Consider the following 23,807-nt stretch of genomic DNA (forward strand, 5'->3'; position numbering starts at 1 on the left):
ACTACAGTTCTAATTGAACTAAATGCGTTGAAACATTTCTAAGTGATTTCCACACTACATTTGAAACATTCTATGAAATAGTGTGTGGGATTTTGCCAGTAAATTTTCAATTTTAACCTGTTATCTTTTTTGTTGCCTCTCTATTTTTAAAATTTATAATTGTGAGTGCAATGAATTTTAATAAATTGTAATAAATAACAGTAAAATGGCTCCAACTATTCAAGTTAACGGCACAGTTGCAGAAAGGGAAAAAAGATCAGTGCGACAAGAAGACAGAAGGTATATATAATAACAATATAAATCATAACCTCATTGTGCACATTTGACAGACAAACAAAAATATATTTAAAATTCATTCTGTTTTGTTTATTTAGATCGGAGTTACTATGCAGAATCAAATTCTGTAATACACTCCCGGACATTCCATTTGATTTGAAATTTATAACATATCCCTTCGAATCTACCAGGTAAGATTATTTGCTCTATACTTTTATTTTTTCTAGAAAGAAATAATTGAATTTTTTTTTTTATGGAAAAACCATTTTATGTTTTTATATTTTAAAAAAAATTTCATATATTCTACAATTATTAATTTGATACTATTAAAAATGTGGTGAAAAGTCGAAAATTCCGGGAACAACGAAAATATTTAAATCGATGTGCCGGTTGAAAGTAAGGGCCGGTATATTGTGAAAAATTTTCCAAAATATTATTCACATTCAATATTTTTAAAATATTGTCTAAAGGCGTATATTAACAAGCGTTGTAGCAACATTGTCGAAAAACATTCGCAATAGTAATAAAATATTGTGACGAAGCTGAAATACGCTAGGTTTATGATAAACGATTTTTAAAGAAATAATTTTTAAAATGAAAATTTTTATAATTTGTTGATTAATGAAAACTACAAGAAATATTTTTTAGGCAAAGAATTATAGAATTTTTCATTTTAAAAAATTATTTCTTTAAAAATCGTTTATCATAAACGTTGCGTACTTCTGCTACGTATATTGTGGCCATATGTTGTGCTATTTGGAATAATATATAATAATAAATTTATTAAACGTGTACATTTTTTTCAAAACTCAGTTTTTGAGGCAAATGCAAAAAAAAAAACTTGAATTATTAATCAATCAGAAAAACAACAAGACCGATTGCAGTTTTTATTCTTTTTCTAATGGCGATTTAAGTTTTTTTTTTGCATTTTTCTTAAAAACTAAGTTTTAGAAAAAATGTATTACAATAAGATCTACATACAACTTTTGTTTAAAATACTTTTAACGTAAATATCCAAATTTTGCATATTTTACAAAAAAAAAATAAACAAATACAAAATAAAATTTTTGGTCTTTTTATGATTTTCACCATAAAAATCAAATTTATAGGTATTTACAAAAAATTGAAGTTATGTGTGAAAAAATTCTAAACAATATTTTTCTAAAAATTCACGAAGCTGAAGTACGCAACGTTTATGATAAACGATTTTTAAAGAAATAATTTTTTTAAATGAAGAATTCTATAATTTTATGCCTAAAAAATATTTTTTTTATAATTGGTTGATTATTGGGTACCTCACCAGGATTATCAATTGCTAAAGTTGGAACGCGCTCAAAACAAATTTTTACGTTTTGCTGCGAAACAAGTTAACGTACACTATGATTTCTTCAGTCATGATTACACAAATCTTAGAGAGTCGCTTATGGTCCCAATTTTTTCATCTAGAATTATTTATCTGGATTTATTGTTTTTGTTTAAAATTATAAACGGACTTATTGATTGCCCTCTTATACTATCTTGTATTGACTTTATTGTTCCCACAAAAGGTTTGAGAAATCAGAAACTGTTTAAAATACCATTTAATAGACAAAACTATTTGGACAATTCTGTTTTAAATAGAATATTTTTTAGAGGTAATGAGTATTGTGATGAGCTAGATTTTTTCGGTATATCACTAGATAGATTTACCCGTGATTTGCGTAAATTAATTTTTGAGTAAATGTGTGACTGCCAAGGCGATTTGTTTTATTGCTTGTAATTTGATAATGTAAATTTATTATCTAGTGCTTTTGCACAAAAGGGCATTTTTCTTTTTCTTGTAAGCCCGTACATGGTAAATAAATAAATAAATTATTGAAAACTACAAGAAATATTTTTTAGGCAAAAAATTTTAAGAATTTTTCATTTTAAAAAATTATTTTTTTAAAAATCGTTTATCATAAACGTTGCGTATTTCGGTTTCGTAAATTTTCTTGTAAATATTTTTAAACATTCACAAAATTCGGATTCAATGTTTAAATTAGCGCGTTTCAGTTTTATGATCATGATTTGTGAAACGAAAGCATTTTAAAAATAGACAATAATTCTAGAAATAGACTTTTCTTAAATTCAAAGTCATTAATTTTTGAAATTTTTTTTTTTTTATTAAAGTCATTATTAAATTAGTCATTATTAAAATACTAATAAAACAATTATTTAGTCATAGAACTTCCAGCAATTAATTTATAATTATATAATTTATTAATTTTTTTCGCTTTATTTTAAGAAATTTCTCAGACCGGTAAAATACAAAAAATTAAAGAATTAAAAACATTAAATTTTTTTTTCAAAAATTGATAACTTCGGTTTTGAAAAAAGTCATTTTTTAGATACTTTCGTTCCAGTTACATATGTTATGTTTTACTATATTTTAAAAATATTTAATAAAAAATCGAGGAAATTATATAATAATAAAATACTTGGTCTGTCCTTCTGTCCTAACTTGAAGTTGGCCTTTTCTGATTTCACGTGTTTTTTTTGAATAGTAATCTTATGACGTGTCAAATTTTGACAATTCTTTTTCTCATTTTTGCCAAAGTTGTATAATTGTGTTTCCAAATTTCGGAATAAGTTTCTTTAAAATTCCAAATTCGAAAATTCAATTCACGAAGCTGAAGTACACAACGTTTACCAACGAAATTTTTTTTAAACTTGTATATTGATTCAAAAATTGTATACAAATACAAAAAATTTATGATGTGAAAAAAGATGCGCCAGGAAATTTCGTACAAGATAGTAATTTGACAAAAATTTATTTTTAACGTACCAGGGGCCAACGAATACCTATTAAATATTAATTATAAAAACACAGGCCTCGAATCAACTTAAAGACACAAAAAGCCGTTTTAGTCGATTTATATTCCAAAAAAAGTGGATTTGTTTTTTATTTTAACAAAAATATTTTAAAGATATTTAAATAAAAAATTTTTTTTTAATAATAATCCTTTTCGAAGGGATAAAGTTGAAATTTTTAGAAATAATTAAATTTCAAAAGATATTGTTAATTTTCAAACAATTATTAAATTTTACAGAACTAAAAATAATTTATCAAACAATTTTTGGAAAACATTTTTTAAATTTAATTGAGTTTTCAAAGATTTAAAATTGAGATTTTTTAAATTAATTGAAACTTTAAGTGATTTTTAATTAAAATTTTAGATGATTTCACTAAAATTTATTAGAAAATGCGGACAAAATACAATAATTTGAAAATCATTTTTAATTGAAAAATGGTTTCAGATAGTTGAATTTTCAAAGAATATTATTAAAATTATTTAAAATAATTGAATTTCCTTAGAGTTATAATTGAAATTATTAAATTTCAAAAAAACAAATTTTTGATTGAAAATTTTAGAAATAATTAAATTTTAGATGCTTTTAAATTCAAATTATTGAAAATTCAATTAATTTTGAATTCAAATTTTTGAGAATAATGAAATTTTATTTGATTTTAAATTTGGAAAATAATTGAATTTCAGTTGATTTTGAATTGAAAATTTTGGGAAATAATTGAATTTTAATTGAAATTTTGGATAATAATTTAATTTAAGTTCAGTTTTGATTGAAAATTTGGATAATTAATTTTGAATAGAAATTTTAGAAAATAATTGAATTTTATTTCATTTTAAATTGAAAACTTGGTAAATAATTAAATTTTAAATTGAAAATTTTTTATAATTATTGAATTTTAATTGATTTTGAATTAAAATTTCGAGTAATAATTGAATTTTAATTTATTTTGAATTGAAATTTTTAAAAAGTAATTCAATGTTATTGTGATATTTTTTTTAAATTATAAACAATTGTTAAATTTCATAAAAATTTTAATTGAAAAATAATTTTGATATAATTGAATTTGTGATGTATTTCATTAAAATTATTAAAAATAATTAATTTAGTGAAGAATCATTTTAGTTCAAAATTTGTTAAATAATTGAATTGAAGAAGATCTGAAGAAGATCTATATTTTATACTAAAAAAATGTATTTTATTTAAATTTTTTTTCAAATGTAAAAAAAAATGTCGTATTTTATTGAAATAAGTCGATCCGATGCCTGTAAACATATTATTTTCATTATTATCATTTAATATGTAATAATATTCTAATAAATTAAATTATTATTTATAATATTAATCTTTAATTTCTTTATAACAAATAATTAAACACTTAATTTGGCGCGCTTGCGCGCGTTTAATTTTGCTATTTTTATATAATACATTATTTTTTATTTGTTAGTACAACATGTACATAGAAGATCGTGTTTTAAAAGTACTTTACTTCTAAAGACACTAACTTAAAAAAAAATCATAATTTTTTTAAATGAAAACTTAATTATGGAATGCCCAATTTGAATAATATGATTTTAATATATTTACAAAAATCTAATAAATTGTTTTTTACATTAAATTTTTTTTAAAAATTATTTAAAAGCACGCAATTAAAAGAAAACATAAAAATTATGCATTTTTAAGGAAATCATAAGGGTTTAAAAAAATATTAAATTATTAAAGTATACGAAAATTGAAAAATATTTTGAAAAAATTAACTTTTAGATTTATTGATTATAATCCAACATCCTTGGAGAGAAATCACAAATACGATGTCCTGACAGAACACGATCTTGGCGTTGAGGTCGATTTAATAAACAAAGATGTTTACGCTGTTGATCTTAATGTTTCTCTCGATCCTGCCGATGAGAAACTTCTCGAGGAAGACATTTTGACACCACAAGATTCGAAACGTTCCAGACATCATGCACGTAGTGTATCGTGGCTTCGACGTACAGAATATATTTCAACTGAACAAACTCGTTTCCAACCTGGAAATGTGGAAAAAGTCGAAGCTAAAGTTGGTTTCAGTATTAAGAAAAATTTCAAGGTAATAATTTGCTCTTTAATACAATTAATTCGTTTATTTAATTTTTTTTTTAAATTTATTTATTTAATTTATTAATTATTGTTGGTGATGATAAAATTAATTTACTTCTATATTTTTTTTGCAGGAAGAAACACTTTATATGGACAGAGATGGTCAAATAAAGGCCATCGAGAAAACTTTCGAGGATAATAAAAGACCAATTGAAAGACATTACAGTAAATCGAATGTTGTTCCAGTTGAAATATTACCAGTTTATCCTGACTTTAAAGTGAGAATTCTTTGTTTTCTAATTTATTCAATTTCTTATTTTTTAAATCAATTTTTTATTAATACTTTATTTAATTCATTTTACTTTTTTTTATTAAATTTCTAAACAAAAGTTAGTTAATTTATCTATTTTTTAAAATTCTATAGCTGTGGAAATATCCTTGTGCTCAAGTCATCTTCGATTCAGATCCTGCGCCTATTGGTCGATCAGTTCCTGCTCAAATTGAAGAAATGTCTCAAGCAATGATTCGGTAATTTAAAAAAAAAAAAAAATTTCTACTACATTTTTTTTAATTCAAAATATTTGTGTTAATTTTTATTTCTTTAAATTATGCATTAATTTTAAAGATATGAGTTTTAATTGTTGGTTTTGAAAGTAAAAGAAAACTATTTTTATATACTTAATTTTTTAGGGGTGTGATGGACGAGAGTGGAGAACAATTTGTCGCTTACTTCTTACCACAAGAGGACACATTGGATAAACGTAAGCGAGATCAAATGGCTGGTATCGAATATGCTGAAGACGAAGAATATGATTATAAAATGGCTCGAGAATATAATTGGAACGTTAAAAGTAAATCGTCTAAAGGTTACGAAGAAAACTACTTCCTTGTTATGCGCGAAGATGGGGTATTTAATTATTTTTATTATTATTATTATTATTATTAAAATAGAAAAATTTATTGTGAGAAATAAAATATTTTTTTTTTGCAATATTTATATAAATTTTCTTCTAGGTGTATTACAACGAATTGGAAACCCGTGTACGACTTAATAAACGTCGACAAAAAGCTGGACAACAACCAAACAATACTCGATTGGTTGTTCGTCATCGTGTACTCAATGCAACTGAATTTAGAATGCAACGTTATCGAGAGAAACAACTTGAACCACCAAATGATGAAGATGATGAGGAAGAAGAGGAGGAGGAAGAAGAAGAAACTCAACTTATTCCCGATAGAAATGAAGATAAAGGTACAATTTTGTTTTACATATTTTATATAATCAGAGTCGCTACCAAATTTTGAATTTTTTTTTTTAAACCGAAAAAAACTGAAAAATTCTTGAATTTTGTTTGGGAAATTTTAGTGTCGATCCTGATACTTAATATTTTCCAATATTACCTTCTTTCACAAGGAAAAAAAAATTCACATTAAAAAATTCCTATTTTCAAGCTGGTTCCGATAATGAAGACGGATCGCGAGCATCATCTCGTGCTTCATCGCGAGGATCACGTGCATCATCACAAGCATCAAGTAAAAAATCAGGATCACGTTCGCGATCTGGATCACCAGCAAAATCAAGATCTCGTTCACGATCACCATCAAAGGCACGTTCACAACGTTCTGTTTCTCGTTCACAACGTTCTGCATCACGTTCACAACGTTCTGTATCACGTTCACAACGTTCTGTATCACGTTCACAACGCTCGGCATCGCGATCACAACGTTCTGTATCACGTTCTCAATCAAGATCATCATCAAAAGCACGTTCAACTTCACGATCACGTTCACGTTCTCAATCAAAATCACGATCAGTGACACCACAATCGAGAGCATCTTCCAAATCAAGATCACCATCCAGATCACGATCACGTTCGGCGTCACCTTCAAAATCACGATCAGTCACACCTGCAAAATCACGTTCACAATCGCCAGCAAAATCACGATCACAAACACCAACAAAGTCAAGATCACAAAGTCCCGCTAAATCGAGATCACAATCAAAATCACCGTCAAGATCAAGATCAAGATCGGGATCAAAATCAAGATCACCATCAAAGTCGGGCAGCGGAAGTGGCAGTGGAAGTGAAAGTAGCGAAAGTGGTTCCGAGGCTTAATGAAAAATAATCGAGAATAATTGGGGGAAAAAAAAAAAAAATTAATTTTGTAAATTTTTCACAGAAAGATGAATTTTAAAACAAATTTCCAGGTATTTAGTCATCAATTTCGTTTTTCTTTTTATTCATTTTATTTGAATTATGTGCATGTAACGATTTTTTACTAATTATTTTTTCCATAATAAGGAAAAAAATTTCAATAGAGAAACTTATTAAAAATGACAGCAATATTCTTTTGGCATCTAAGTAGGTGGAGCTAATTAATTCCCGTTTGGGTGAGAAAATATATTTGCAAAAAGTCATTCTGTGTAATTTTCTCCTTTTATTTCATGTATAAAATTTACTATAATAGTATTAATATTATAGTTCTGTTTTTTTTTTGCTTTCTGTTAATCGATCGTACTGTACAAGTTTACTGTCGGAAATGCATGAATTTCCCTTAAAAATCATTAGTTAAAATTTTCATTTTAAAGAATTTTATGATAAAATTTTTTTTTAAGACGAACTATCATTTTTCGAATAAAACCTAACAGAATTTCTTTTTAATCGAATTTTAACTAAACAGATGTTTTAGAAATTGAATTTTTTTGTTTGAAAGAATTTTTATTTTACAAAATTTCTCTTTACCCAACTTTTTTTTAAATAGATTTTAATTTAAACGAATAATAATTTAGCAGAATTTTAATTGAACAGAATTTTAAATGATTCGAATTTTTAAATGCCAAAATTTTCAATTCATCGAATCTTCATTTGTCTGAATTTTTTATTTACACGAAATATTATTATTTGATAGAATTCTTAAAACACCGAATTTCCAATTGACCGAAATTGAATAAACAATCGACAGAAAGATTTTGTCCCGAATTTTAAAATTAAAATTATAATCATTGATTTTTATTGAAAATTCATGCACCTTTTACTATCCTGTAATTCCTAATTTCAATAATTAATAACTGACATTGTTAATAATTTAATTATTAATAGATTTATTATTAATAATTTTATTTTTAAAAAATCAAGTCTATTTGTAATAAAATGTAATTTTTTCTTCTGTCTAATTTATATTTGAAATTGACATATTTTAATGAAAGATATTCTTTCGTTGTAATTAGAATTTTGTGATGAATTTTAACAAATGTATACTTTTGAATATTTTAAATATTTTCGTAATGATTTTTACATATATAGTGCAAACATCTCCAATGAAGAAATTGTTTCCCTTTTCCAAAATTTTAACACAACTATCTACTATTTTCTAGTGAATTTGTAAATTTTAATTTACGAGCTTAAGAAGATCAAAAATATTATTGAAAATTTACTGATTGTATTTGATAGAATAAAAATGGAAAGTAACCATTTTTTTTAGATAGAAGTTAAATAAATTTAAAACACACATGTCTGTATTGGAGGATTAATTTTAATAAAATAGATCTATTACACAATACGTTTATGAGACTCTAATTTCTTATCCGAAATGTAACATCTACTCGCGGTTAAAATTTATTGATAGAAAGATAACTTTCTAGAGAACTAGAGAGAAAGATAAAAATTAAATATTTAATTAATCAAGTGGTGTTTTTTAATTTTTGGCCTATTGCCCTACCGAAAGAGTGGTACTGGAATGGTACTGAATTGGACTTGGCTTGAGTTCCACTTCAGTACCACTACCTGATAACCCATAAGAAGACATTTTTAAAGTACTTTAACAATAGTTTTAAAGGTATATAAGATCAACAAACCGTCTCTCACGATATACGTGTAAAACAGCAAAAAAAAAACATAATAGTTTGTAGAAAATTTCTGTTAAGTTTGGAAATTATATTGCAATCCCTCCTTGAACAATAGACCCCTAGGTCCTTTGTTGAAGGATTAAAATTTTAACCCGAGTTTTATTGCTTCAAAAATTTATAATTTTAATAACTCAACTTTAAAAAATATATATTGAGATTCGTTAATATTTCCAGATTATGAATATCTAAAATTTATCAAAAAATAATTACATTTAAAAAAGTTATAATTTATCTCGTATACCTTAAGTTTGACAAAAAAATGGACATCATTTTTGAATTTAGCTGCCAAAGGACATATCATATGCATAATAATGTATGAAAATAATATAAATCCAGGAAAAACAAATATAATATTGAAATAAATATAAAGTATTAGTTTAAACATATTGAAAAAGCTAGTCGCTTTTCACTTTTATGAGGGTTTTAACGGTAACTCGACCCTTTTCGCAGGTAAATTTCCCAGTTCCATTTCAGTACCAAAATGCACCAAATTAGTACTGAGTTGGTACTGAGCCTTCAGTTCCAATTTCCTAGTACCAATCCAGTACCACTCTTTCGGTAGGGTGGCTTTTTATTTTAACATCAATTTACATTACGCGTTTCGACGCAGAATTCTGCGTCCTCATCAGATATCATCACTGTAATTAGATAGAATCACATTTGGATTTTTTCGAAGATACATTTAAGTTGGGAAACAACCTTTGTCTAATATAAAATTTATTGTAATAAAAAAAAACGGCACTGAATGTGAAAATGATAAACATTGATTTTAAAATACTTTTTTCTGGAAACACGGACACTTTTTACAAAATCGGCCAACGTACCAAGGATTCTTATTTTATAAATTTCCTAAATCCGAAAGATTGTGCAAATCCATGCAAAAACGCTGTTGCAAAATGAAAAGTAGGAAAGTAATATAATAACAGCTGCGACTTTGTGCTCCTTGCATGCTTCTGCCATCTGATGGCGACAGGACGTAATGAACCTGTCATTAGAGGCCCAAGCAGAATAGGATCCTTGAATTGGAATGCAATCGTATAAACAGTAGCGTAAAGGCACTCTCACACCTTTTTGGCTGCCTGCCTGCCTGCAGGTTACCATGGCAACGCATGAGTGTGAGTAAGACAGAAAATTTGAATATTCAAATTTTTAAATTTTTTGTCGCACTCACTCTCATGCGTTGCCATGGTAATCTGCAGGCAGCCAAAAAGGTGTGAGAGTGCCTTAAGAATTAGTAAGAGATTAGTAAAGCAATCAGCTGGATTGAATTTTCACGGTTGTATCACTGAATTTGATTGGCTCTATAACAATATTCAATTTTCACGGTGAAAATGGAATATTTGTTAGAGCCAATCAAATTCAGTGATACAACCGTGAAAATTCAATCCAGCCGATTGCTTTACCAAAATACTGGAGGTATAAAAGCACCTCAACTATTTCAAAAATTAAAGGCGCCCTCCCATGACAGCGTAAAACGCCGACGTAAAGCCGGCCTTTCACGCTGTCATGAGACAGGCGCCTAACACTGAAGATGGAATCTATTTCAAAGCAATATATATTTAAGGCGATTGTACACCTCACAAATTCTGAGTATCCTCGGAATTGGTCAGAAGTTTCACTAACTTTGATTGGCTTTGCTCATAGAGAATTTCGAAATTTTCCTATCTTTTGGAAATTCTCCATGAGCAAGGCCAATCAAAATTAGTATAACTTTTGACAAATTCCAAGTATACTTAGAATTTGTGAGGTGTACAAGCGCCTTTATATTATTCATAATATAATGTCTATTTTAGTGACTTGATCGTCAAAATTCATCGCATCGTTTACCCAAAATACCGAAGATACACTGACTTAGCCGTATATGCCTACACTTTTTTGTCCTTTTCTAACGCACGTGTTGTCATGACAACACGTGTGTAAGACAAGGACAGAAAAGGGATGGGAATCAATAACCACAAGTATGCATATATGGAACAATCGAAAATCATCAAGTTTGTCGTTGTAAACTTCAACTCAATAGAATCTATGGCAGTAGGAGAAGAGTTAAGTTTTAAAGAAACGCTATGTATTTCAAAAATAGTCCACTGCGAACGTAACGATCAGAATGTGCATTGATTCAATATAATCTATACATTAAACTTTTCGATTGTTATGCTCCAAGTGGTCAATTTTGAAAACACTATTTTATTCCACATTTGTTTACAAATTACCAACATGAAAATAATTTTTGTCATGTTTGTCAAACTGTTTTAATTTCACAGACAGTTTGCTATCCTTGCTGAGAAATGAGTTCAACCTTCTTTATCCTTTATTTTTCTTTTTTTTTCGGTGTTAAAAAAAACAAACGTCAATCTGTGTACATTTTGTCATTCGATGATTTTTGAAATTGCAATATTGCGTCATCTCTGTGACCTGTCCAACTGGATATAATTGTGACACAAAGTGTATACACATGGAAAAGTGTTATTGTGAAAAAAGTGTATTTAAAAAGAAACAATTGCATCGCAAAATATAAATACAATAAAAAAAAGGTCCCTACTTATTTTAATAAGGTAAGTAAAATACATAATTTTAATTTTCTCATCTCAAAAAGAGCTTTAAATTAAGTAAATTTTTTTTCCCTCTGGAAATTAATGTCATGCTCTTGAAATAAATAAAATTCATTATAAAAACATTGAATCTGAATGATATATATATATATATAAATAGCATTGAATTTCTTTAATATATTTTGTAACAGTTTCTATTTTTATTAATAATAATTATTCAAATATTCATGAAAATATTAAAAATTTCAAATAATTGTATTTAAAACAATTGAATAAGTTATTTTGTTATTTCCTGTGACTGGAAATTTGATTCTTGTGTTTATGGGTATAGAGGTTATGTTTGTAAAATTGCAATATTATTATAGTTAGTTCATGAAATATTTGTTTTTTTACATTATAATAATAGTGTTAAGAATATTGAGGTAATGTTGCCAATATTGCTGCAAGTTCAAATGCTGTAATGGACATATTTCCCTATCATTGAATATTAATTAATTTATTCAACAAAATTACACACATCCATTGAAAAATACATATTTAGAATTGGTCTGAATAATCGAAGCCATTATAATATAATTTTTTTTTTGAAGAAGAAGAGAAACATATTAAAATCACTTATTTTCATCCAATCATTCAATAGAAAAAAATATTGAAAATCCAATTATTATCAGATATGTCTTTATTACAAATGATAATAAAATATTAGTTTCAAATAGAATTTTATTAATTTGACTTATTAACGATCTAATATTATTATTATTATTATTATTATTATTATTATTATTATCTACTATTATTTTAAATTGTTTCTAATAATTCGATAAGTATATCAATAATTTTTTTTCACCTTGACATTAAATTTTTGTATAATTTTACAGTTTTTTTGATGTATGTAAATAAATTTATTATTACTGTTTTTTTTTTTAAAAGAATTCGATATTAAAAAATAATGATTGTTCCTGGAAACATAAATTTTGCATAAAATAGTTTTTCTAGTAGCTTAGAAAAATAAAAAAGAATTGTTGAAAAATGTATGTATTCTGGCTCGCGGTATCATTTCCCCCAATGATATAATTACTGGGGGGACAATTATCGCGTGTCAGAGTACATACAGACGAGGATGGTTTCATTGTATATTGTAAAAGGTGTAACTTTGAGAGGATGTCAGGGCCGATTTCTTAACGATTTCAAGGCTTTATTGAGTAAATAAACCATTGGCATTGCAGGATCATTCCATGAACGAAGTCTAACTTCTATATGATATATATATATATAGATATTGTGTATTATTGCCCGATCTAGACTTGATTATTTAAATAATTTCTTATCATTTCTTTCAATACAACTGTGTCAATATTCATTTTCAAAATTATATAGTTTAATTTATAATTATTTTTAGTCACATCCAATTTTTTCAAATATTTAATTCAGTAGAATTATAAAAAAGAGATTTTATAATGAGCCTAATTTTAATAATGAAAAATTTCTATTTAACAAAATTCTGATTTTGTAGAATTTCTATTGAACTGAACTTAGATAAAGCAGATTTTCTAATATATCGAATTTTCAAATAACACAATTTCCATTTAATAAAATTGATATCTAGAAAAATTTTCATAAAATATGAATTTTTATTTATCAGAATTGATTATTTGTCGAATTTCTATTTATTCGAATATTAACTTAAAATTATTTTAATTAACAGAATTTTAAATTAAAATAATTTTTATATAACAAAATTCTCTTTTAACAAAAATTTTATTCAAAAAATTTCTATACTATCTAATTTTTTTTAATAGTATTGTCATTTAACAGAAATTCTTAGCTAAATTTTTAAAACAGAGAATTTCTATTTCACCGATACTTTATTTGACCGAAGTTTCACTTATCCGAATTTTCATTAGATAGAAATGTTAAAATGTCGAATTTCCATTTGATCGAACTTTCATATATCAGATTATCCACTTGGTATACAAATTTCAGCGGGAGTTTTAAAATCAACCAATCACAATTTTCATAATAATTTTTAATTGATTGATTTTAAAACTCCCGCTGAAATTTGTATACCAAGTGGATAATCTGATATATAAAAGTTCGATCAAATGGAAATTCGACATTTTAACATTTCTATCTAATGAAAATTCGGATAAGTGAAACTTCGGTCAAATAAAGTATCGGTGAAATAGAAATTCTCTGTCTCAAAATTTAGCTAAGAAGAATTTCTGTTAAATGACAATACTATTAAAAAAAATTAGATAGTATAGAAATTTTTTGAATAAAACTTTTGTTAAATGAGAATTTTGTTATATAGAAATTATTTTAATTGGAAATTCTGTTAATTAAAATAATTTTAAGTTAATATTCGAATAAATAGAAATTCGACAAATAATCAATTCTGATAAATAAAAATTCTATTTTATGAAAATTTTTCTAGGTATCAATTTTATTAAATGGAAATTGGAATTATAAAATCTATTTTTTAAAATTCTACTGAATGTAATTTCGATAATTTTTAATTTGACACTACAAAAATTCCGTCAAGTCTAATGAAGAGAATATTCATGCATCCCAAAATAAAAAAAAGAAAATTTTTTGGAAATATTTTTTAATATAAATGTAATTGACAAAATAAGTGTGTGTAATTATTGTTATTAGACAAATAATTTCAATAAAAAATAAAAAAAAAAATGAAAACAAAAAAATTAAAAGTAGATCTTTAAAATTGATATGAAATATTTTTCTTTAAATACTATAATATTTCCTCTTTCGCAGATGGCACCGAGAAATAAAGAAAACTTAATGAAAAAAACGAAACATATTTCCGAGGATGAAGATGATGAGGATTATAGAAAAAGACGCGACAGAAATAATCAGGTGAGTGTTATTTTAATTACTAATTAAATCGCGAAGGTAATTCTATTTTCGTATACATAAATTTTTCTCTAATCTATTGATATTTCAGGCAGTAAAAAGATCTCGCGTAAAGAGTAAATTACGTACACAACAAACTTTAGATCGAGTGAATCAACTTAAAACCGAGAACGAATTGTTGGAGGAAAAAATTAAAATGCTCACTAAGGAACTTGGATTTTTAAAAGATCTTTTCTTGGCGCATGCAGGTAAAAAATTTTTACATTTTTTTTTTATTGAAACTGAAAATAGTTATTGAAAAGACAGAAAATAAATTTTTTTTTTTTTTTTTTACAAAAAATAGAGAAAAAAAAATATTTAAAAGAACATTTAATCATTCTATTTTCTAGGTTCAAATCCAAATTCAATGAACATACAAGACCTGGATTTTAATGCGATTCTTGCTGAAGAGTCATGTTCGAAATCCGGGGATTCATCAATGTAAATAACTTGCCATTTGAGTCGCTGTGTCGACGGTGGTACAAATTCAGTTGAATGGAACTTTGTGTGTCCTCAATATACTCTCGTTGGTTAAAAAAAAAAATATAAAAAAAAAAAAAAAAATAGAAAGAAAAAAAAAGAAGAGTAATTGAAACTTGGATATCTTGGAAAGATGCCAACTTTTGCGATTAATCGCGTGCGAATCGCAAGAATCAAGTTCTCAGGGTCATGCGGTCAGATAACCATCTGGTATATATGTGAAAAAAAAAGAAAAATCCACCTAGAAGACTCAGTAGTACGGAAGCAAAATGTATATTTCCAAAGGAAATTACGAAATATCCGCTGAGAAATTAAATAGCATTTTTTGTTTCTTTTCTTTTTTTTTTTTTTTTTTTTTTTTTTTAAATTCTCATCTTGGGATTTTTAAACATCAATATTAAAAAGGCTGTGCTACTCATTTTTATTATATATTCATAATTCATAAGTGTTTGCAATTTGCATGATCATCGATAGAAAATGAGACGCAGAGCATTTTTTTATTTTAATTTCATTCTTTTTTTTTCATTGGACAAAAAAAAAAATATCTTAACTAGTGGAAATTTTTCTTTTTATTTAAGAAGTTTTGACACACTTCTTCTATAAATATATAATATATAATACCTGACAAAGCATTTAGTTGAAAAAAAAAATTTTTTTCTCTCTCTTATTACATACGATACACTTAATAGTTGACGCCACAAAAATATTTGTATCGGGATTTATTCTATAGAAGCAAAATCCCAGATAAGAGTTGACAGAATTATCTATTTCTGTATTGATTATGTAAATGTTGCGGCAAAGTGGAAATTTTGAAATTTGACGATTAGAGGCGAGAATTTCAAACGATTTCAAGCTTCAGTTTACATTTATAAAGATTTATAACATTTTAGATATATAAAAAAAAAAATGAAACTGAAGCTAAAAATCAAGTGAAATTGACAAATAATTTTTATTTTTAAAAAGAAATCATGTATTTTTAATTCTGATGAAAAAAAATACTTTTTTCCCATTATTATTATTATTATTTATCGTTTATTCGAAGATAAATATTTTTAAGCTTTAATGTTCAATTTAAAAAATTGTTTAAATATTAATTTGTAGATTCTTCAAGAATTATAAGAGATTGTATTTTATTATTTTGAAATAATTGTTTAAAATAGAAGGTTGGAAAAAAAGATATAATTTCCAACTTTTTTTTTCATAATAATATAATGTAGATAATAAAAAAAAAGATGAAATCATTTTTATATTTATATAGCTGATAGTAAATTGTGATTGTTTTTGTTATTGATATATATATATACTATATTAAAAAATGAAAAAATAAACTTTTGTTTTAATAATAATTTTTAGGAATAGTTGATCTCATCATGAGAGTGAGATTAAAAAAAAAATTTATATATTTAACTTATCAAGCAATAATTGAACGTTTTTTAATTACAAATTATTGTGTATAAATTATAAATTGTATACAAATTATGTTAATTGTTTCTTAAAAACGTCCGCCATTTTATTGTTAATTTAATTTTCATATACATATATGGCCTCTAATAAATTTGTAAGAATTTTTTTTTTTAAAGACAACATTAGTCGAAACATGTAATATTATTAATTGCTAAATGTTTGGCGTAATATTGCAGGACAATTGAGGAAATATTGTACATAAAATATTTGTATTAAATATTAAATATTTATTAAATATTTTTATGGCACTATAAAAATTTTATGTGCAATATTTTCTCAAATTATTAATTTACACAATTACCCCAATATTCTAAATCTCGGATGGTAAATTGAGCTGTTTTGCAAATTTTGAATTTCTTTGTAAATACTTTTTAGAGGCGTATCTCAATTTTTTTTTAAAAGAAGAAGAATTTGATAAACAATCGAATCAAAAGTTAGTCCAACGATATTTTTTTTTAATATTTAAATAAAAAAAAATCTTAATCGTATGAGAAAAAAAAACAATTTGAACTTTCAATGCAAGTGTTAATATTTTTAACATTTTGAATTATTAAAAATTTGTACATTAATAAAAATTGGACAATTATATCTTACAGGAAACGATTTTGGTAACAATCTAAAAATTGACTATCGTTTCTTACCGTGACAAATTTTTAATTTTCATCCAAATGCAATTTTTAATTATTCAAAATGTTGAAAATAAAATTTCTCAAACTTTTACTGAAATATTTTGTAATTAGAAAAAAAATTTTTTTTTTTAAATGCCTAAGCAGAATGAAATTTTTAATCGTAAATCTCAAGCTTTTACATGGGAGAGAAAAGGACAAAAGATGTTTATATCCTTTTCTCTCTCATGCAAAAGCTTAAGATTTACGATTACAGATTTCATTCTGCTTAAGCCTTTTTTTAAAAAATGTGAAGTTGGACAAATTTTTGTTTTGACTCTACATCCGATTATTTCTAGGTTATAAACCATTAATAATATAAATGTATGTGCGATTATATATGTTAAGGTTAAATTGATATTTCAAATAAAGATAAATATATATATTTCCTTAATAATCATAGAATTTTTTTTATTAGTAAATTTAATTTAAAAATTTAAATTCTTATTGTGATTATAACGGAACGCTCTCTGTTGGAAATTTTTTGAACTATAGAAAGTAGGCTTTTTGTCCAGCTTTCACCAATCAGAGTATAGTAGCACTGAAAAAAAATTTAGTAAATTTTACCCAACTTTTCCGAACTAGCGAATATATCCTCTAGTCCAGAATAGTTGAGTAAAATTCACTGAATTCGTTTTACAGATCTACTTAAAATTGATTGAATTAAAAAAAAAATTTAGAACATTTAATAATTATACCCTCCCACTATGCAAATTTTTCATTTTAGAAAATCCGATTATAAAAATATTTAGAAATTAAATTTTATTATAAAAAAAATTTGGTTTTATAATGTAATAATATAAAAAAAGACGTGTCAGAATACATGAAATTTAAACACCGAGTAAAGTCCAAATTCCGTTTAATTTTTTTTTCCCAAGACAATAATGTCATAGTCATTTATTATTATTTGTGAAAAAAAAATCGCATTTGAATAAAAAGGCGGCAACTTGTCTCGTTTTCACAAATTTTAAAATTCTTGATTTAACAAAATTTCTTATCTGTCAATTACCCTTTCTTTCATCTTCTCACTTTTATTATCAACAATAATATTTCACTTTTCCTCATACAAAAGCAATTATTGAATTCACGTCATTTTCTTTCTTTTTTTTTTTTTGGTTTTTACACCTCCGAAACCTCGCTCTGATGTCACCTGTAGACTTCGGGCTCAGCCGAAGAGTTCCGATCGATCCTCGTAAACACTCGTGTATCTCGTGGTACACTTAATCAGGAACGTGTCACAATAAAAAAAAAGAACCACTCTGCATTATTGTCAATTGTCACAAATAAGAAGAATGAAAAATTGTCTATTTTTTCCATTCTAAATAGTGGGGAATTTTTAATTATTTAATTATCAATGTGACAAGTGAGAATTAATAATTAAAAAAAGAGGAAATTAAATATGAAGAAATTTAAAATTGCCCAGGGTTCCATTATAATTAATGTCAGTACTTTGCACTTCGTCTCGACGATGGTGCTATCGTTTTGTTCCGTCGTTGCGCTGGTGTTGTATCTGTATCTAGCAGACGACATGTTAGCTACAGGGAGCACCTCGTCTCGGACGTTTTTTTCCGTGAAGAGCTTCCTCGGGATTTCTTGAGTGAAGACCTCGATCGGTGAGGTGTGAACGGGGGGGTGTGAGAGAGTGAGAAAGAAAGAGAGAGAGAGAAAGAGTGAGAGAAGGTCATCTCTCGCGGGTGCGTACGGAAGAGTGAGAAGTGTACGCGTGTCCAGTGTGTTGTGTCATATAGTCTTCGCACCAAGGACCTCGGGGGCGGGGGGGATTGTGAGATCGTATCCGATCCGGACAAGCCCCCGACAACGAGAGGATCATCAAAAAAAAAAAAAAATTTGGATCCAAAGATCGAGGTACTTGTCTCCAAATAGAGACAATTGTCCACGTTGTACTCCGTCCCGGCCTGTCAACTTGACTGTTGTAAAGTCTCGGGACGAGCCACTTATCAATCAATTTTTTTTTTTTTTTTTTTATTCAACGTCCAGGGTAGTGGCTATTTTTGGGTAATAATAATAATTCCACGACAAAAATTAATGAAAAGAAGAGGAATTTAAAAAAAAGGGGGAAAAAAAATTTGTGACAGTGGGAGGCAGGAAAAGTGAGTCAGAAAAATAAATTTTGCGCGCGTGTGTGTGTGTGTGTGTGATTACTAATAGAGGCCGGTGAATCGTGATCAGCTGAGAGGTAGGAAGACGAGAACGAGGATCAGAGGGTATTATAGGGAGTGAGCAACCCCTATAACGATCGACCCTCGGCCTGCCTCGCGAGTGACGAATCAATCGACGAGGTGGGCAGGTGTCGGCTCTCTCCTCCTCTTGTGTGTGGTGTGGTCGCCCTCTTGGAAACGGAGCAAAAACGGAGGAACGAGGAGCTGGTGCGGCTGCTGCACGCGGCACGGTTTCGCCAAAGGGAGAGACGACAAGGAGTGATCGACGAGGTGAGGCCAAGAGAGGAGAGACGTGCTGCTTGTTCAGTGTAGTTATGTGAGCCGTGAGTGCCACATTGTGTGTGAGGGTGAATAAAGCCGGCGGGAAGGGGGGTCCTCCTCTTTCTCTCTCTCTCTAGCCTATACTACAAACCCTTATTTTAAGAGGTTAGGGTTACCTCGTAGAAAGAAAATTTTTTACCCTGCGAATTAAAAAAAAAAAAAAAAAAAAAAAAAAAAGCAGGGAAACAAATTCCCCTGTGTTTGTGTGACAGAGAGAGAGGGGGGAAAAGAAGAAAATATCAAAAATTACGGATTCGAAAGAGATAACAAGAAATACGGAACCGAAAAGAGGAATACAATTGAGAAAAACGGATAGAGGAGAGAAGGATAATAAAAAGTGTGATAAGAAGAGGAAAAAAACGGATGTGTTAAAGACTGGAGTGCAAGTGGGAAGGGGGAGTGTTTTTGTGAACGGTCGAGTTACGGGGGTTGATCATCGTGGTAAGTTGAGAGTGAAAAGGGGAAGTGTGAGGGAGAAAAAGATAGTAGAAGGTGATAGTGAAGTGGGTGGAAGTGGAGTGCGAGGGAAGAGGGGCAGAAGGAAGAGGCGAAGGGGCCGCGTTTCTCTCGTGTGTCATGGGGTGTTTCGGCAGCCAGAGCAGCAAGGCCAGCCAGGATGACAGCAAAAGCCAAAAGAGGCGCTCGGATGCGATTTCGAAGCAATTGCAGAAGGATAAGCAGGTGTACAGGGCGACACATCGGCTTTTGCTACTTGGTAAGTAGTTGATTGTCAATTTATTCTTGTTGGCAATCTTGATTTTTTTTTTTTTTGATCTTCCAATAATATTGAGGTTATATTACACAATAATGTTCAGATAATATTGATGTAATATTACACGGTAATGTTCAGATAATATTAATGAAATATTTACACTGTAATATTGAGGAAATATTGCACTTTAATATTGACATACATTAATACATTAACTTGAGATAATTTTTGTTTTTAATGAAAAAATCCATCCAAGGAGGAATCGAACTCCGAACTTAATAAACACACGAGTCGGAAGTCTTAACCAACAAACCAACCTGAAGTACAGGATATTTAGATATTTATTGCTAAACTAGTTAGTCAGATCCAATTTGCCATATTGACGTGGAAAATTGAAAGACCGTAACTTGTTTTTTTTATTTAGGTTATGTACAAAGCTGAAGTACGCAACGTTTATATAAACGATTTTTAAAGAAATAATTTTTTAAAATGAAAAATTTTATAATTTTTTGCCTAAAAAATATTTCTTGTAGTTTTCATTAATCAACAAATTATAAAAAAATATTTTTTAGGCAAAAAATTATAGAATTTTTCATTTTAAAAAATTATTTCTTTAAAAATCGTTTATATAAACGTTGCGTACTTCAGCTTCGTGGTTATGTTGCTCATTATTTTTCTTCTTTTACAAAAAAAGTAGAGATTGAAATTATAAAAAATTTGGTCTCAATTTGCTATAGTAATAATTATTTCTACCTTCTATGGATCAAATTTTTTTGTAATTTCAATCTCTACTTTTTTTTTTTATAAAAGAAGAAAAATAATGGGCAACTTAACCTAAATAAAAAAACAAATTACGGTCTTTCAATTTTGCACGTCAGTTGATGGCAGTAATAGAGCTATGTACTAATAAGGCCTAAGCAGAATGAAATCTCTAATCGTAAATCTTAAGCTTTTACATGAGAGAGAAAAGGATAGAAATATCTTTTGTCCTTTTCTCTCTCATGTAAAAGCTTAAAATTTACGATTAAAGATTTCATTCTGCGTTGGCATATAGTTATCACATAAGGGGCCGTTCATAAACTACGTTACCTATTTTAGGAAGGGAGGAGGTCTAAAAAGTGCATTTAACGCATCTCCCTGAAGTTGGTTTCGTCGCTCAGCGCCGAAAATTGTTTTTCACAGAATCAAAAAATTCAAATTATTTTTTTTTAATTTTTCAATCCAAATAATACCTTGAAAAATACTTTTCAAAGCATTGTGTGGACCCAAAACCTTTTTAAAAAATGTTTTAATATTTTTTAATCCATGAAAAATAATTTTCGACGCTCAGCGTCGACGCTAACTTCATGGAGGTTTTAACGCAATGGTAACGTGGGGCGGGAGGGGGTCTAAAAAGAATGATTTGTAAACTTAACCTGTAGACTTCAGCTGAGTCAAAGATGAGTTTTAATGTCTACTAAACAGCGAGCTTATATTTGAAGGTTATGGTAATCTTATTGTATATAACTTTACTGAAAGTTCACTGGATGCTTATAATTGTTAGTTCAGTGTGACATATGAGTAAGCTAACATTATGCTTAAATTATAATATATTAAGGAGTAATTATAAATATATTCAACAATTATAATAATTGTGTTTTGGGTTGGACAATAAATTTCACTTAGCTTTATATATAGGGTCTTTGAACTCATTTGACAAAATTCGTCATCTTTAAAAGAATTTTAAAAAAGGTAATACAATATATTTATTAGTCATCTTATCTTTCAGTACTAGTTTATACTCTAAACTTATTACCACAACCTTTGCATCCAGAAAAAAACTTTATTGGAAACAACTAAACTTTGGTTAAACCAATCATAATAAATGCATTGCTAAGCTAAAAAATGTATTCAAATAAACTAAGCTTAATATTAATTATCAATATTAATATAAACAACTTAATATTGTTTAAAATAATCGAATTACTGAAATGACTCAGTCCAGAAGTTTTATATTTCGGATGTTCTATTGTAAGGTAGATTGTATTTGTGACAAAAGAAACACTTATGATGCCATACCGTCGATTCCTGTTGTAATTCTTTGATTATGGTCGCATGGAAATATTCCCATGACTAATATTTATAAACAAACTTTTAAATAGAGTAGTTTTTAAGAGTTAAGTATCATGAAAAATGTCGCCAGAATTAGTTTTCAAGTTCCTATTATAAAGACGATACATTAATGTACAAAACTGTAAGTGTTTATAAATTAAGAGTTTGTTTATACACTTGAAAGATATATATTACCGTGAAAACCCGAATCGCCCAGTCAGAACTAGTTCTCATAAGGCTGTGTCCACAATATAGACTTCTTATGTTAATATAACAGAACATAACGAATGTAATAGGTTTTTTTTTACGTATTTTATTGTATTGTGTCTATTGTGGACACAGGTAAATGCCCTATTGTCAATATTAAAATAATTAACTACCAAATGTCAAATAAATCCCAGATTATTTTAATTTAAGTATTAAATGTCACGTAAATTCAGATTATTTTAATTTTTTCCTCTTCTTTGAATATTTGGGTGTAAGTACCTTGCATTTTATTTTCTAAAAAAATGATGGAGTTTTTGTGTCAATTAAGTGATCAAAGAATTATCAACATTTGGGCTTGAGTTAAAATTAGTATAGGTAAACGGGAAACCAAAGCACAGTCAAAGTCAAGGATCAGTAGAGCGAGCCAATCAGTATACGCTGAAACCATGCTTCCCTTTTGGATGCTGAATAATAATACAACGAAATGGTCCAATGAATTATTTATTATGTAAAAGAATAATAATAATGCCAATTAATCTTCCAAATTTTTATTTAATAATCTCAATTATTTTAGTTAATACTATAGCTAATTTTACACTAGATAATTCGAGTTCTAACTAGAAATGTTGTAAAAAATAAACTTAGGAACAAGTGTTATTTAAATAACATCAGCTTTTTTCCTAAAAATCTGTTTTATACCACAATATTGACAAAAGTATATTGTTAGAATTAGTTTTGACTATATAGGCAATACGAGTGTAAACAAATTTCGAGTTTTGACGGTAACAATACATTATCTTTGTAAGGTCTCCTAATTTATCTTGTAGGTATACTTTTTAATTAAATAAAAATATTCCATTCATATGAATCCAATAAACAGGAATGTGGCTCATAATACAGCACCATATTGAATATTCGAAATCTGTAACTTTTGGAAGAAGTAATTTTAGTAAATTAATAATTGATCTTAAAAAGTTTAAAAAATTTTGTCAACTTTTATACTCTCTATTTTTTTCGCTAGGAGAAAAAGGTTATAGTGAATCCAACAACACCCCTTTAGTACGACAACAAGTAGCACTAGCCATAATTCTGGCTAATCCAACCATATTGTATATTTGTGGTGGTTTTGTTACAGTC

General features: G+C 27.4%; 3 protein-coding genes across 3 annotated transcripts in view; all 3 read left to right on the forward strand.

The window, feature by feature from the left end:
- Nucleotides 1–62: 62 nt before the first annotated feature.
- On the forward strand, nucleotides 63–8,749 carry LOC127286293 (RNA polymerase II-associated factor 1 homolog). The gene is made up of 8 exons (XM_051312673.1): nucleotides 63–279; nucleotides 375–467; nucleotides 4,870–5,194; nucleotides 5,319–5,462; nucleotides 5,609–5,712; nucleotides 5,875–6,091; nucleotides 6,199–6,436; nucleotides 6,637–8,749. The coding sequence occupies exons 1-8, from the start codon at nucleotides 206–208 to the stop codon at nucleotides 7,299–7,301; spliced, it is 1,860 nt and encodes a 619-aa protein (XP_051168630.1). The 5' UTR covers nucleotides 63–205; the 3' UTR covers nucleotides 7,302–8,749.
- Nucleotides 8,750–11,367: 2,618 nt separating this feature from the next.
- On the forward strand, nucleotides 11,368–19,883 carry LOC127286303 (CCAAT/enhancer-binding protein gamma-like). The gene is made up of 4 exons (XM_051312687.1): nucleotides 11,368–11,643; nucleotides 14,413–14,514; nucleotides 14,603–14,759; nucleotides 14,901–19,883. Exons 2-4 carry the CDS (start codon nucleotides 14,413–14,415, stop codon nucleotides 14,993–14,995), a joined length of 354 nt encoding a protein of 117 aa, XP_051168644.1. The 5' UTR covers nucleotides 11,368–11,643; the 3' UTR covers nucleotides 14,996–19,883.
- A 154-nt stretch (nucleotides 19,884–20,037) lies between these two features.
- Nucleotides 20,038–23,807, forward strand: part of LOC127286295 (guanine nucleotide-binding protein G(s) subunit alpha) — a 60,992-nt gene continuing 57,222 nt past the window's right edge. The window contains exon 1 of the mRNA XM_051312675.1: nucleotides 20,038–20,375. Within this exon, the coding sequence (XP_051168632.1) occupies nucleotides 20,237–20,375 (139 nt within the window). The 5' untranslated portion in view covers nucleotides 20,038–20,236. The remainder of the gene's footprint in view (nucleotides 20,376–23,807) is intronic.

Source organism: Leptopilina boulardi, unplaced genomic scaffold (genome assembly GCF_019393585.1).
Source record: "Leptopilina boulardi isolate dan_hultmark-lab unplaced genomic scaffold, ZJU_Lbou_2.1 LbouV2_352, whole genome shotgun sequence".
Lineage (NCBI taxonomy): Eukaryota > Metazoa > Arthropoda > Insecta > Hymenoptera > Figitidae > Leptopilina > Leptopilina boulardi.